Genomic DNA, 16,246 nt, shown 5'->3' on the forward strand with positions numbered 1-16,246 from the left:
CTCCCCCCCGCATGCTGCCCCCTTACCTGCACTGTGCCTCACAGCTGATTTTTGGCCCATTTGAGGGCTTTTTTGGCCTCCCAGAGGCTTGAGGGGAGCCTCTGCAGCCTTTGCAGGCCGAAAAATGGGCCCGTTTTGTCAGGTCCAGTATTTTCTAGATGGGGGTGGGGCCGGTCAGAGGTGGCATTTGCCAGTTCACCAAACTACTTAAAATTTCTGCTTCCAGTTCTCCAGAACTGACCCAAACCGGCTGAATACCACTTCTGGCCCCAAGGCCTAAACTCTTACGTTTTTTTCTTTTAAAGGCTACTATTATAAGTATAGATTTGGCACATCTTCCACTATTGGTATAGAACTAAAAATATATTAAGGTCACCGCTCATGTAAGAAATTGCTGAGATTCCAGTCCATGGGATAAGCCGTTTGCAACAACCACTGATGATCAGAAAATGGTTGCTGTGAGCCAGGAAGTTCTGTAGAAACAAATCTCCGAAGAACAACCCAAATAATTTTAAATTCATTGGCCACAGGGGTGGGACATCTTTTGATGCAGATATAAATAAATCACACCCCCATTTGCTGATGAATATACATTATAAATCTACATCATATATATCGATACAAGTGATGTAGTGGCCTAGAGGTGGAACTCTAGTCTCACAATCAGGAGGCTGTGAGTTCGATCCCAGGTAGAGGCAGATATTTCTCTCTCTGGGCACAATGAGAATATATCTGAACAAAACTCCGCATTGGCAACAGGAAGGGCATCTGGCCAAGAAACACTCAGCTCCAATCAGTTGCCCAGACTCCATCCCGCAAGGGATTATGGGGTCATTAAATGAAGGTGATGATCATATATATCGACACAATGAACAATTTCCTGATGGTCTCTATCCATTTGACTCACTTCTAATTTGACATTTTCTAGTTATATTGGACTCAGTTCTGACATTCTGTTTCTGGACTGGGCTTTATCAGAGAAGGGGGTATAAAGAAGGTACAATATTGTAGGTCTTTTCCAGCACTGACATCACTCTTACCTAATCCTTTCTTGGGGCTCTTCTCTTCATCCGCACAACCCTTCTACACCCAACTTCCAGGTTTGTTCAGTGTGTTATTTCCCCCGATTATGTGATCTACCCATGCACAGGGCCATGTTTCTACTCGTTCCTCCTACCACTTGAGAAGTGAGCATAAAATGTGGCTCCAGTCCACCCCACCACCCCCCCGCGTCCCGAACCAGTTATGCGATCCAACGCTGGACTAATCAAGAAAAGAAGCATTTTTATTTGAAATAAAAGCAACCAACTGTGAGTTGCCTGAAAGAATAATTCAGCAACCGTCAATTGTAGGAGGTTGAACAGGTTTGTATTCCCCTCGGTAATCAATAATCGGTTGGAGCAAACCAAGAAGACAGAGAGAAGATGGAAGGAGGTCACTCAAAGTCAAACGTGCAGCTTTGGACAGACCTGAAATCATTCTCAACGCAATTGATGTTCCTCAACAACTTCACCAGGTCCCGCTAGCCCAGGGTTTTCTAGGCCCGAGGGTCACATTAGCTGGCCTGGTCTCATGCTATCTTGTTTCTTCAGATTCCAACTTCCTGGGAAAGGGAACAACCAATCCAATTCTCCAAAAATCAACTTGGACTCCCTTGGACTCCCACCCATCACCTCCCTGGAAAGGACAATATTGTGCCTCCAGGTTCCTTCAAGCAGCCAGCAACCACCAAGCATTAAGAGAATAACAGAGCACCACGATGGAGAAGGAAGGAAAGGAAGGAAGGAAGGAAGGAAGGAAGAGAAAGGGAGAGAGAAGAAAGAGAAAAAGAGAGAGACAGAAAAAGAAAAAGAAAGAAAGAAAAAGAGAACAAAAGAAGGAAGGAAAGAAGAAGAAGAAAGCGGAAAGGAGGAAGGAAGGAAGGGAAGGGAAGGAGGGAGGAGAAGGAAGGGAGGAAGAGAAGGAGGGGAAGGGGAGGGGGAAGAAAAAGGAAATAGAAAGAAATTAAAGGAAGAAAGATGGAGGGAGGGAAAGGAACAGGAAGGGAAGGGAGGAGAAGAGGGGAACAGAGAGGAGGCAGGAAGAAAGGGGAGGAAGGAAGAAAGGAAGGAAGGAAGGAAAGAGAGAGAGAAAGAAAAAGAAAAAAGAAAGGAAAGGAAGAAAGAAAGAAAGAGTGGAAGGAAAAGCAATAGCACTTAGATTTATAGAAGGAAGGAAGGAAGGAAGGAAGGAAGGAAGGAAGGAAGGACGAAAGAGTATTTGGCCAATTGCATATACTATATACGGATGAACATCATAGAACAGATCCAAAAGCCAGAAGCCTCAACGGTTTCCTGAAAGGCATGTACACAGCTGAGCAGCCTTCAGCGGTTGTTCCTCACTGACCCCCCTCGACTTCCCCCCTCTCTCTGCTCTCCCCACCCTCTTCCTAGTATTTAAAAACACATTTTGAACTGGAGCCCTGCAGCCAGGGCTGAGGAGAAGGGCGGTGGGAGGGGGAGGGGAGGAGGAAGCCAAAGGGCTTTTGGTTGCAAATATAGAAGGTAAAGCACGAAGCCCTTGTGAGCCAGCGGGGAGGCCTCCTATCCAGGCGCTCCAATGAAGCCTCAGCCCTGTTCCTAGGTCGGAGGGAAGGAAGGCTGGCTCGCTCGGGTGTTGGGCGGTCACTCAGCTATGCGGGCAGAAGTCCAAAGAGCTTCCCACGCAGCAGAGCGGCTGGCTGCCAACGGGGATCATGTGAAGGCAGCGTCCAAAGGGTTGGTGCGGTCCCTGGCACCAACCGTAGGGTGGGGCTGCTGGCTCCCTCAGGAAGGTCCCCACCAGACAGAATGTTCATTTTGGTTTCTATGGCTTAGACTCCCTGGGAAGATCTGGAGCCTTTTATCCAATCAATCGGAATAGAGCTGGAAGGGATCGTTTGCACCACCAGGGTGACCCTGAGGACACAGACAATCCTCCAAGTGGCCTCAACTGCTCTCTAAAAAGGATGCAAATGACCAGCTGTCTGCAAGGAGTATCAATCTTTCCGTTCCCCAACATCCAAGTCGGAGCTGACGAAGCTTCTTGGAGGAGAAGCGAAACGTCTTCAAAACGAAAAAAAAACAAAGTCTAGTTGCCTCCTGAAAAAAAGCACCTTTGGGACAACCAGGACCTGGAGGACCGAGGACCTCTATGGACTTTTAACTAGACAATTTGGGATGAACACCCTTTGAATGGGGTGGGAATAGGAATGGATTTCCAGAGGGAAAAAAAATCAGATTACAGGAACCATTAGCACCACTTGGGTGACCCTGAGGACACAGATAAACCTCCAAGTGGCCTCAACTGCTCTCTAAAAGGATGCAAATGACCAGCTGTCTGCAAGGAGTATCAGTCCTTCCTTTCCCCACCATCCAGTCAGAGCTGAAGAAGCTTCTTGGATGAGAAGCAAAATGTCTTCAAAAGAAAAAAAAACATGAAAGTCCAGGTGCCTCCTGAAAAAAAGCACCTTTGGGACAACTTCAAGGGAGGAGGTCCTTTTAATTTAGAGAGTTGTTGGGGCCACTCGGAGGTCTATCTGTATCTTCAGGGCCACCTGAGTGGTGCAAATGGGTGTGTGGAGCCTCCTTGGAACTGCTGAAAGGAGCTGAGTTGTAGGCTGGAGATAGATGGTGTTGTGTCCCTTCCTGTTGAGAGAGGGCTCAACCTAACCCTCACTCAACAAGAGGGTGAAGGATACGACATCATCTATCTCCAGTCTACAACGTAGTCCTTTCAACAGTTCCAAGAAGGCTCCAAGAGTCCAGATGATCATTCTCCTTTAAAATCTGGTTCTCGGTGAACATCAATCAGAGGAGATGACGGTTGTCCTCACATCCTCTTGTCAACCTCGTCAAGAAATCTGGTTGACCCCTTTGGAGAGGAGGATGTTGGAGTTGATGAAAAGATGATCTCATTCCAAAGAGGGTTCCTTGCATGTCCTCACCTTTAAAGGTAAAAGCAAAGGGTACCCTCGCACATATGCGCTAGTCATTTCCAGCTCTGGGGGCGGTGCTCATCTCCATGACAAAGCCAAAGAGCCAGTGCTGTCCGAAGACGTCTCTGTGGTCATGTGGCCGGCAGGACTAAACACCGAAGGCGCACAGGATGCTGTTACCTTCCCACCAAAGGGGTCCCTATTTTTCTACTTGCATTTTTTTTAACATGCTTTTGAACTGCTAGGTTGGCAGAAGCTGGGACAAGGAACGGGAGTTCACTCCGTGATGTGGCACTAGGGATTCGAACCACTGAACTGCCGACCTTTCTGATTGACAAGCTCAGCGTCTTAGCCACTGAGCCACCATGTCCCCTGTCCTCATCTTAGGTCAGCGTAATTATTAATCCTAACCAATGAGAGAGCTGGATTATATGTCTAGTGATAGCAGGATATAACCTTCCCCTGGGTGGAGGTTTTGGGAGCAGATGATGTGGATACATACAATAGTAGTCAAAACACATCAAGAGAGCATGTCTATTCTTGGAAAGATTGACATGTAAACCCTTTAATAATTCAGAAGAAACCCTTCAGAACCCCCAGGTAGATTCGGACTTCTGTCTGAAAAATGGATCAGCTGCTTTAAAAAGTCCATTTTTAAGGCGACTCTTTTAAGTAGTGTCTCCTTTATTTTTCCCAGAAGCCTGAAGAAAACTGGGCTGCTTTAATGGGACTGGAAAGAGACTGCCCATCTCCTGGGACAAACCCAAGCGTGAAATTGGTTCTCGGTGACACACCTGTGTTATTCAAAACAAACCCATGCAAGAAAAACCAAGCAATCAAACGGTGAAAAAAAACAGGAGTTGTGTCCTTGGCGGTCCTATGGAATCAAAAACCGTATTGTGGTCCTGTAGTCGCACGACACGGATCAGAAACAAAAGGATTTTACAGAAACTTGGTTACAGGCAGTCCTTGATTTACAACAGTGTCATGCCCTTGGTAGAGTCAGACTCTGAGGGAGAGGAGGAACAGCCGACAGGGAGTAGAGGGGTGGCTCCGGAGGTTGTGGAGGAAGCTGGGGAAGGGCAAAGACCGGCTGGGCAGTCAGAGGAAGAACCAGGCCCATCCCCTCTGCATCCTCGGACATGCAGGGAGGAACAGAAAAGGGAACAACTTGGCTTATGAAAGAGGAAGCAGCCATGATTCTTCTCATTGGTTGCAGCTGGGGAGACTAGTATATAAGAGAGACGGTTAAAACACAGTGTTGTCAGAAGCAAAGCATGTTTAATTTTGAGCTGAAGTTATCTTGGTTGGAGTCCTTCCAACAGACTCTGCCTTGTTATCTCCTTGAATTTGGTAATTACTTATCCTGGTCCGTTGTGGAAATTCCTTCACTGTAGTTTGGTTTGGTTTTTTATTTCACCTCTATCTGTTCATTGAGTTTGGACTGTATTGCTTTCTTTTGAAGGCTATTTTTGAATAAGTTTTATCTCCAACGGAGAATTATTGAACAGTGGGGCCAAGTTGGAGGCATTAAAGGACATTTATTTATGTTTTGGATTTTGTTACATTTGTGTTTTACTCTGGGTCATCACAGTTTGTGGAGCAGGCATTCAAAGTCACGACGGCCCTGAAAAAAAGGACCATTTTTCACCCTTGTGACCATTGTAGCATCTCCGTAGGTGGCATGATTTACACTTGGATGCTTGACAACGAACTCGTGTTTATGACGGTTGCAGGGTCCAAGGGTCACATGATCCCCTTTTGTGACAACGGGGAAGCTAAATTCACTTAACAACCTTAACAATGGCAGTGATTCGCTTAACGGTGGCAAGAAAAGTCGTAAAATGGGGCAAAACCCGCTTAACATCTCACTTAGCATCATAAATTTTGGGCTCAATTTACTAACTGTCATTAAGTCGAGGGCTACCTGTGCTTTTCTGCATCTACTTGCCCTTGGTCCCCATATCCTTTTATGTTTCATTTAGTGTCATGCTGCGAACTACTGCTCTTCCCTAGAAGGAAATGCCACAGACCAAAAACAGGAGGTCTCCAAACGTGGGATTATTTTTAGATTTGTGGACTTCAACTCCCAGAATTCCCCAGACAGTACTGGGAATTCTGGGAGTTGAAGTCCACTGGTCTTAAAGTTGCCAAGTTTGGAGATTCCCTGGATTAAAACATAATCCTTCCCCCTAATTCAGTTCTAATCGCACCTAAAACTGGAACTTTTGCAGACTAGCCACCCCAAATTCTGAGAAGCGGGAATGTGCAAGAGGACATTGATGTCTCCATTTCCATGTCTTCTCTTCCGGGAAATGCTCACACTTCCTGCTCTATAGCACCAAATGCAGGATGCATCATATGGAGGCACATTGGGAGGGTTTTCTGGCAAGAGGGTTTGGCAACAGTTGTTAGAAATGCACCATTCTTTGGGTGTACATGAACAGATGCGCCCACACATCTCTTTTCTGGTTTTAGAAAGAGTCACTACTTTTGGAGAAAGGCATGATTTTGGTGGCTTTTCCTGGAGGCCTTCTTCTCGTCTCCCTATATCAGGAGTCGGCAACCTGCAGCTCTGGAGCTGCATGTGGCTCTTTCATCCCTCTGCTGCAGCTTTGTTGCTCAAAATAAGCGTCACAGCCACCAATGTGTGTGACATCCACCGGCATTTGATTTATTGAGCTTTTCAACTCCCGGTAGGCCAATCGTGGGTAAATCCAAGAAAAGAAAAGTTTCAGAAGAAAACAGAACATATAATTCAACTACATATGCTAGTTTTGTGGCTGCTCAGGAAATAGGCACTGGAAGATTTTTGTGACTCCCGGTGTTTTCTTTTCGGTGGGAAATGGGTTCCAGTGGCTCTTTTGAATGTTTAAGGTTGCCGACCCCGGCCCTATACCTTGGGTTGGGGTCTTCCCACAGTGGCTTGGGACTGCATCCGGGTGCCCACGTAAAAGACTTGGTAGCGATCCTTCCACATCACAAAACAGGCTGCGAATCCCACGGTGGCTGCCAGGAAGTTGAGGAGGAACTGGATCAGCAAGAAGAGGTAGAAGGTGTTGGTGATGAAGCCGCAGTCACTCTGGTAGGTGATGGTTCGGCTCAGGGGGTCCGCCGTGTCCAGCTTGCAGTGGCAAACTGACTCAGAGATGGGCTCGCAGGTGAAGCGGACGATCTGGGAGTAGCAGTAGGCGGCGAACGCCATGGCCAGCACGCAGACGTTCAGGCTCAGTGCGCTTAGGAGGAAATAGGCAACCTGGGATGGAAGGAGAGGGACCCTCTTTTAATATGGGGCAAGGGATGTTCTGCCGGGAGTGACGATTGCCATTCCCAGCTGCCTCCAAGCATAGGCCAAGTTTTGCTGTGTTTTGGCCCATCAAAATCAAGACAAGAGAGAGGAGGAGAGGAGGGGAAGGAATGGGGAAGGGAGGAAAGAAGGTGGGAGGGGAGGGGAGGAAAGGGGTAGGGAAGGAAGAAGAGAGGGCAGGGGAGGGGAGAGAAGACAAGACAAGACAAGACTGGAGAGAGGGAGGGGATAGAAGAGAAGGGAGGGGAGGGGAAGAGAAAGAGAAGGAGGGAGGAGGGAGGGAGGGAGAGAGAGGAGGGAAAGGGAAACAGAGGGAGGGAAGGGAGGGAGGGAGGGAAAGAGGAGAGAAAGGGAGGGAAAGAGGAGGGAAGGAGGGAGGGAAAGGGAGGGAAAGAGGGAGGGAGGAAAGAGAAAGAGAGGGAGGAAAGAGAGAGGGGGAGGGAAAGAGATGAGAAGAGGGAGGGAGGAGGGGAAGAGAGAGAGGGAGGAGGAGGGGAGAGAGAGAAGAGAAGAGAAGACTGGAGTAGGGAGAGGGAAAGGAAGAGGAGAGGAGAGGAAAGGAGGGAAGGGAAGGGAAGGGAAGACAGAAGAGAATATATCTTGATATATGGCAAGGAAAGTCTAAAAAATTTCATCTTTCTAGAACCCAATGATTGCAGAGTTAATTTTATTTGTGATATGTGTTTGTCCCTTGACATCTTTTTGGGATTATTATTTTTTTTTGGGGGAGTTTGCTTCTAGGAATTGCATGCATTTCAATGATATATTGTAAGCCGCCCCGAGTTATCCTGCGGTTAAATGGGCGGCCAACATATTCGATAAATAAATAAATAAAACACCAACCAGTGTTTGTTTTTAAATTAAGAAGTTCTTATCAATCTAAATGACACACATAGATACATACATTTACATATATAGCTGAAGGCAGCATTTGTCAGTCAACTGATTTCAAAACAGCCGGTTGTGTTGTGTTGTGTTTTGTATGCTGGGATACAGGAGGGTGTAGATAACAAGTATTAATTTTCTATGATATTCTTGTATTCCTGGAGGGCCAGACCTAGTCTATCTTGTACCCTCTGCCTGTGTCCAAATAGGGATCTTTAGATTTGGCTGAATCTAGCTTGCCTGCCCTCTCCTGAACACAAAAATACCCCTTGCTCCCTTCTCCCTAGTCACACTTGGTCATTGGATGGATCTTCTATTTTATTTTTTTGTCTCAGAGGACCCATAACATCAGATTGGCATCTGCTTTCGGGTATAGTGGACTGTATCAATAAGGAGAATTTTTATCTGTTCAAACACTTCCGGCAATTAAACTAAGAAGGTGTTTGATATTCTAATTTCAGTTCCTTTATCTATTAAAAACAAAATCTGCTATAAGATACAAGCTGAACCCCCGTCCAAATTATTTAATACTGTTTTTTCTCATTGTGAACTAATGGAAGGGAGAAAGGAGGAGGAGGAAGAGGAAGAGGAGGAGGAGGAGAAAGAGGAAGAGGAGAAAGAGGAAGAGGAGAACGAGGAGGAAGAGGATGAGAGGACGAGGAGGAAGAGGAGGAGGAGGGAGGAGGAAGGAGGAAGAGGGAGGAGGAGGAGGAGGAGGAGGAGGAGGAGGAGGAGGAGGAGGAGGAGGAGGAGGAGGAGGAGGAGGAGAGGAGAAAGAGGAGGAGAGTTTTGATAAGAAAACACCACGACCATGAGTAGTTACTAGTAGAAACTAGCTGGTTCTGAAAACATTTAAACGATCAAAAATCTTAGTTTGAAATGTTGGCTCTGGTTGGTTGACATACTGAATCTACACTTTTACCTAAATAAGGGGAAAGAACCAAGGAATAATGGGAACAGGAATGTCCGCTGGATCTGCTCAAAAATTCAAGATGGCAGCCGCAACACGTGGTTGAAACGGCTTGTGGTTTAATGTTCCTTGTTTTTAAGGCAGACACATAAAGCACACACAAACCCCCCCCTCCATTCAATCACACCACTTCAGCTGCCATCTTGACTTTTTTGACTGGATCCTGCAGACACTTCTGAACAGGGAAGTTGCTAGGATCTCCACTCTTGGATTCTGGAATCTTTCTTCTTCTAACCTTGTTCCGGCTGACTCATTCTTTCTTGTCCAAATAAAATAAAATAAAAACACAACGTACCTTGATGAAGAACTGAATGCACGTCTTCTCATCCGGCTGGTAAGAAATACACAGCATTACAAACCCAATGATGGCCACCAGACAAACCTGGAGAGAAGAAAGATGAATACATTGAGAGTTTAAAACTGGAGGAGACAGAAAAGAAGACCTGGCCAGACCCAAACCCTCCCTTATCAGTTTAGGAGGTCAGATAGTTAGCAGAATAACTGAGTGGGAAGGGACCTTGGAGGTCTTCTAGTCCAACCCCTGCTCAAGCATGCCAGACAAATGGTTGTGCAGTCTCTTCATGAAAGCCTCCAGTGATGGAGCACCTTCAATTTCTGGAGACAAGCCCGATTAATTGTTCTCACCATTGGGAGAACAGTGAGGTTCTAGTTCTAGGTTGCTTCTCTTCTTGATGAGTTTCCATCCATTGCTGCTTCTCCTGCCTTCTGGTGCTATGGAGAATACATTCCTCACCCCATTCCCCCTTTTTTTCCCATAATTTTTTTTATTTTATTTTTATTACAAACACCTTCCACTTGATGACGTGCCATCTGGTTACCAATATTTGGTGCACTACAGTTAACATTGACAATCATATTCATTGCGTAGTTTTCTTCTCTAGACGTATCTTATTATACTTATTGTACTTAATATCGCTATCTCTTTATCTTTCATTTTAGCTTTTTGTTTCTGTTATTCATATGTATTTACATTGATCATATTGTGGTTATGTTTAGTTTGTTTTAACTGCTGTGTCTTTTTCCTGGATCTTTTCTTTCAGTGGGGAATCAACATTAGCACATTCATCACTCTCTTTCCACTTCTCTGGCATTGTGTCTTAACAACAGCTACAGGGATAAAGTCGCTCCTTAGCAACAACCGACAAAATTTCTGCAGGGTGTGTTTATAGTTTGTCATCACTAGCCAACTTCCCTTGCCTAAGAAGTGGAAAAAGTTGAACAAACAAAACCTTTTATGGCAGAGAAAATGGAACCGTAAATTACACATGGCGGAGAGAGAGCTATGATAGACAGATAAATATAGATAGATGAGATAGATGAGATAGATGAGATAAATAGATAGATAGATAGATAGATAGATAGATAGGAAGATAGATAGATATAAATGATAGACATAGGTAGAATAGATATTAGATAGACATAGACAGATAGACAGATGATGGATGATGGATGGGTGGATGGATGGATGGATGGATAGATAGGAAGATATAGATTTAGATTTATAGATAGATAGATAGATAGATAGATAGATAGATAGATAGATAGATGAGTTTGCACTCTCAAACAAAAAAATCTCCACACCACAAGCCAGCCAAACACCTGGGCACAAACAGACTCCCCCTGATACCTCCAGCTCAAACACACCGCAACCAGGCACCCAGATGAAACCAGCTTCCTAATAAATGATAGCCGTCCATTTACTTGGAGCCAAGCCGCACTAAAAGCCTCCAATACAGGAAACACAATGTTGCCAGCCAATCAAGACAAAAAAAGCCACAAAACAGACAGAAGATATTAGAAACACCAATCAAGCAGAACACAGCAAACTCCAAGACCAATAAACACAGACCAAGACTCCCAACCAATCAGGATGAAGAAAAAACCATTCTGGCACAGCAGTAGGCTATCCCCAAATTTAAAACTGAAATGGCTGTGAAAGTCTGACTCACAGACAAACACAATACAGAAGCCTGATGATGGCAGATGAGATTCTGCCGAAACGTTGCTACAACTTTAAAAGCACAACTATAATGACGTGGGAAAATACCCGATCAAAGCTGAATACCATTTAGATAGATAGATAGATAGATAGATAGATAGATAGATAGATAGATAGATAGATGATAGATAGATAGATAGATAGATAGATAGATAGATAGATAGATAGAGATGATAGACATAGATAGAGGATAGATAGATGGATGGATGGGTGGATGGATGGATAGGAAGATAGATATAGATAGATATAGATGAAAGACATAGATGATAGATTGATACATAGAGATAGATAGATGATAGATAATAGATGATAGATAGATGGAGGTAGGTAGGTAGGTAGGTAGGTAAATAGATGTAGATTGATATAGACAGATAGATGTAGATGAGAGAGAGAGAGATGATAAAGATACAATAGAGGTAGAGATAGAAATAGACAGACAGATGATAGAGTGACAAGCTGTTAATGCCTCAAACTTTAGAGGTGCACCCTACAAAACTGGAGCATATTCCCATTTATCGATGTGTAAAACAACTGGTAATGATGCCACATTACCCAACTAGGGAACATCATCAGTGCTAGATGAGAGTGGGGTTTGCTTTCTCTTTGCGTAGAACTGGCTTGCCCTGTCAGTATCGATGGGACCTTGTTCGGACTATTTACTCTTTGTTAAACAGTTCCACCACCCAGACAGCTCTCACCAACACCGACAAGGGAAGCCGCTGGAATATTAAATGAGAATGAACCCTACCTCCTTCTAGCCCTGATGATGTTCCCCAGTTGGGTCGCTAAATGTCTCCAAGAAAACCACCAAGCTCAGAGAGCACCAAGGACCCCCCAGTCCTCCTCCTCCTCCTCCCCCACTCCCTTTTAGCACTGATGATGTTACCTAGCTGGGTAATGAAATGTCTGCAAGAAAAGTTCAGAGAGCCTCAAGGACCCCACAATCTCCATCTCCTCCTTCTCCTCCTCCTCTCTGCAAACCCCCCTCCCGTCTATCACTGATGATGTTCCCTAGTTGGGTCGTGAAACGTGAGACTGCCCCAAACCTCAATACTCTTAATGGTACAGGAGTTGGTAGAAGGAAGGAAAATAAAGGTGGGACAGAGATTGAAATCTCCCCTCCCATCCTCTCTCTCTACTTGTCCCACTGGATGTGCCTCCAGCTAATAACAAACACAGCCCACCATAAGTTGTGGGCCACAACCGTCATATTACTGTAAAATAAAACAAAATATGGGTGGTGCAGGTTTAAAAAAACCAGGGGCCGCCCCACATGTCAGCAAAGGAGCATAGCCCTGAGCAGAAGGCAGGCCTGGGGTGTACCAAATATATATAGAAAACCTGCTCAAGTTACACCACCCCGCCCCGTATTTACTCCACATCACTCAGTTCTCAGGCATGAGTAAGTTTCAGAGGAGCGTGCTGGAATCTATGAGGGAGATTGTGTTTCCACAAATGGCCTTCTTGGCTGCCTACGTGGGCCACCGGGTCCCCAAGAGAGCATGGTGCTTTCCAGTTTGGGGGGGGGGGGGTGTTTCCCTACTAAGCCTGCTTCGGGCATAAAGATCTAAGTGCTAGAGCCCGCTGTAACTACATAGCCGAAAAGGCATTAGGAGTTGTTAACCTAACCCTGTGTAGCTTTTTCTCTGGGAATATTGCACTACTAACTAAAGCATACAAAACATTTGCTAGAGTCCAGGGGTCCCCAAACTTGGCAACTTTACAACTATGCTGGATGAGGAATTCTGGGAGCTGAAGTCCACATAAAGTTGCCAAGGTTGGAGACTTCTGTGCTAGACCAATTCTCGAATGCAGCTAACCAGTCTGGAACCCGCACTGAATATTGGGCATTAATATAATCATTGTACCTGATGATTCTTGATTCTTGACAAATGTTATCTTTTCTTTTATGCACACCGAGAGCATTTGCACCGAAGATAAATTCCTTGTGTGTCCAATCACACTTGGCCAATAAAGAATTCTATTCTGTTCTGTTCTGTTCTGTTCTACTCTACTCTATATTCTGTTCTATTCTTCATTCCAATATCTATTCTATTCTATTCTATTCTATTCTATTCTATTCTATTCTATTCTATTCTATTCTATTCTATTCTATTCTATTCTATTCTATTCTATTCCTATTTTATTCTGACTATCGCTAGCTGTTGTATCTTATGATTCTTGATGAATGTATTTTATTTTTTATCTTATGTACACCAAGAGCATTTGCACCAAAGACAAATTCTTTGTGTATCCAATCACACTTGGCCAAGAAAGAATTCTATCTATCTATCAATAGAGTCCAGAGATATTTCACAAGAAGAGTCCTCCACTTCTCTACTCGTAGCAGAATACCTTGTGCCTCCAGGCTTGAAATTTTAGGATTGGACAACCTAGAACTACACCACCTTCAGTCCGACCTAAGCATAGTACATAAAATTATCCATTACAATGTCCTATCCGTCAATGACTACTTCAACCACAACAATACACAAGCACACAATAGACACAAACTCAGGGTAAACTGCACCAAACTCGATTGCAGGAAGTACGACTTCAGCCAGAGAGTGGTCAATGCCTGGAATACTCTACTTGACTTTGTGGTTTCTTCCCAAAATCCCAAACACTTTAACCTCAGACTGTCTACTATTGACCTCCCCCCATTCCTAAGAGGTCTGTAAGGGGCGTGCATAAGCACACCCAACATGCCTACCGTCCCTGTCCTAATGTTCCCTTTTATTCTTATCCATTTCATGTATTCATAATCATGTTTATACTTATACCTGTTATCTAATCCACGCTCGACTAGACAGAGACAGATAGACAGACAGACAGATATAGCTGATAGATAGATACATCTAGCTGAAATAGATACAGCTGATAGATGTAGAGAGAGAGAGATGATAGATACATATAGCTGAAATAGATGGAGAGGGAGGGAGGGAGAGAGAGAGAGAGAGGGAGGGAGAGGGAGAGGGAGAGGGAGAGGGAGAGGGAGAGAGAGAGAGAGAGAGAGAGAGAGAAAGAAAGAGAGAGGATCCTTTTGGAGTTTTCACAGCGTTGGGCGGTGCTGAAGTGAAGAATTGAGGAGCCAGGGGAAAAAAACAGCAAGGCCCTGATTCGATCCCAGCCTTAATTCTTAGAATCTCAACTTTAAAATTCATCATGAATCCGTTTGATGGGCCTGTGGGCCGAGAGGCAGGCTGGCACAAGTGAGAGAGAGAACCTTTTCTTTCTGGGTAAGCTAGCTGCGAGGAGGCATGTTAAGGTGGAACAAGCAAGGAAGATATCCCTGGGTGACCACCTCTCTTTCCAAGAGTATCTGTAGCTCTGTGGGGTCCCTGGTGCTCTCTGAGCTGGGTGGTTTTCTTGCAGATGTTACATGACACAACTAGGTAACATCATCAGTGCTAGAAGAGTTTCCAGGGACGAGGAGGAAGAGGAGGACTGTGGGCTCCTTGGTGCTCTCTTAGTTTCGGAGTTTCCTTGCAGATGTCTCGTAACCAAACTAGGTAACAGTATCAATGATAGAAGGGAGTAGGGTTTGCTTCTGGCACTGATGGGGTTATCTAGTTGGATAAGAAAACATCTGCAAGTAAACAACCAAGCTCCAAGGGCACCAAGGAGCCCACATTCCTCCTCCTCCTCCCCTGGCCACCAATCCTACTCTCTTCTAGCACTGATGGCGTTCCCCAGTTTGGTAATGAAACAAGAAAGAAAGCAAGAAAACAACTAAGTTCAGAGAACACCAAGGGCCCCACAGTCCTCCTCCTCTCCATACCCCCCAGCACTGATGATGTTACCTAGTTGGGTCATGAAACATCTGCAAGAACATTCCCAAGCTCAGAGACCCCAAGGACCCCACAGTCCTCCTCCTCCTCCCATCCCTTCGAGCACTGATGATGTTGCTTAGTTGGGTCATGAAACGTCTGCAAGAAAACCATCAAGCTCAGAGACCACCAAGGACCCCAGTCCTCCTCCTCCACCTTTCAGCTTTGATGATGTTATCTAGTTGGGTCACAAAACGTCCGCAAGAACGCCGCCAAGCTCAAAAAACACCACAGACCTCCTCCTCTCCCTCCTCCTCCTCTCCACACTCTTCCAGCACTGATGCTGTTACCGTGTTGGGTCACCAGAGGTCTGCAACAACACCCCCCAAGCTCAGAGACTCCCCCTCAAGCCCCCCATCCCACCCACCTCCTCTCATTTCCCAAGCGGCTTCCTTACAACTTGCCCCCCACCCTTCTCAGCCTACTAGCCCACTACTCCTTCCCCCAAGAGCCAGCCGGGCGGAGTAGCGCATGCAGAGGTTTAACGCGAGGTGGGGTCCCCTCCTCGCCTTCAAAAGACCCCCCTCCCCGCGCCCGGCATGCTTACAAGCGCTCCAGCCCAATACGGCGTCTCCCGGAGCAGCAGCGAAGGGCTGGAGTTGGCCATCAGGAAGGCCAGGACAGTGATGGAGACGCCCAGGACCAGCTGCATCAGAGCCAGCAGCAGCGGGAACCGGCAACCGCAGCACGTGTGAACGTCCTCTTCCTTGCCCGCCTTGTGGGCCTCCTCGCCCGGGTCCGAAGGGCCTTGGGGGCTCTTCTTGCCAGGGGCGGCCACCCCCGCTTGCTGTTTGCCAGGCGGGTCGGGAGCTGCTTTCGTTTTGGAGCCCATTCCGACGACCTCTCACCCGGCCGAACGCGTGTCGCCGCCGCCGCTCTCCCTTCCCCTCCGGGCAGCCCTCCGTTCGGCTGCTCGGCTTTGAACAAATATGGGAAAACCCTTCGGAGGGGCTGTCGCCCTTTCCCAACCCAGCATATATAGACGGTGAGAAGAGGCGGGGGGTGTCGAGGGGGTAACGGAGGGACGGCCGACAGGCACGGCTACCCCGGCTGGGGCGTTGGTCAGCGGGCTCCGTTTGGAGCCGGGCAGGCTTTGGCACGTGAGAACGCGCGTTACGGGAGGGGCAGGATGTAAGCAGGGCTAGAAGACCTCCGAGATACCTTCCAACTCTGTTGTTCTGCTTTCCTTCCTTCCCTCCCTCCCTCTCTTTCTTTCTTTCCTTCTTTCTTTCTTCCTTCCTTTCTTTTCTTCCTTCCTCCCTCCCTCCCTTTCTTTCTT

The 16,246-nt window shown here is 46.2% G+C and overlaps 1 protein-coding gene across 1 annotated transcript; it reads right to left on the reverse strand.

Moving 5' to 3' along the window:
* Window positions 1–5,216: 5,216 nt before the first annotated feature.
* SSPN (sarcospan) lies at window positions 5,217–15,962 on the reverse strand. The gene is made up of 3 exons (XM_087967915.1): window positions 15,515–15,962; window positions 9,413–9,499; window positions 5,217–7,211 (listed from the first exon to the last, which is right to left on the reverse strand). Exons 1-3 carry the CDS (start codon window positions 15,797–15,799, stop codon window positions 6,849–6,851), a joined length of 735 nt encoding a protein of 244 aa, XP_087824041.1. The 5' UTR covers window positions 15,800–15,962; the 3' UTR covers window positions 5,217–6,848.
* Window positions 15,963–16,246: the final 284 nt, after the last annotated feature.

This window comes from Notechis scutatus, chromosome 6 (assembly GCF_049901735.1).
Source record: "Notechis scutatus isolate UNSWTSFEM ecotype Mainland chromosome 6, rNotScu1.2, whole genome shotgun sequence".
Lineage (NCBI taxonomy): Eukaryota > Metazoa > Chordata > Lepidosauria > Squamata > Elapidae > Notechis > Notechis scutatus.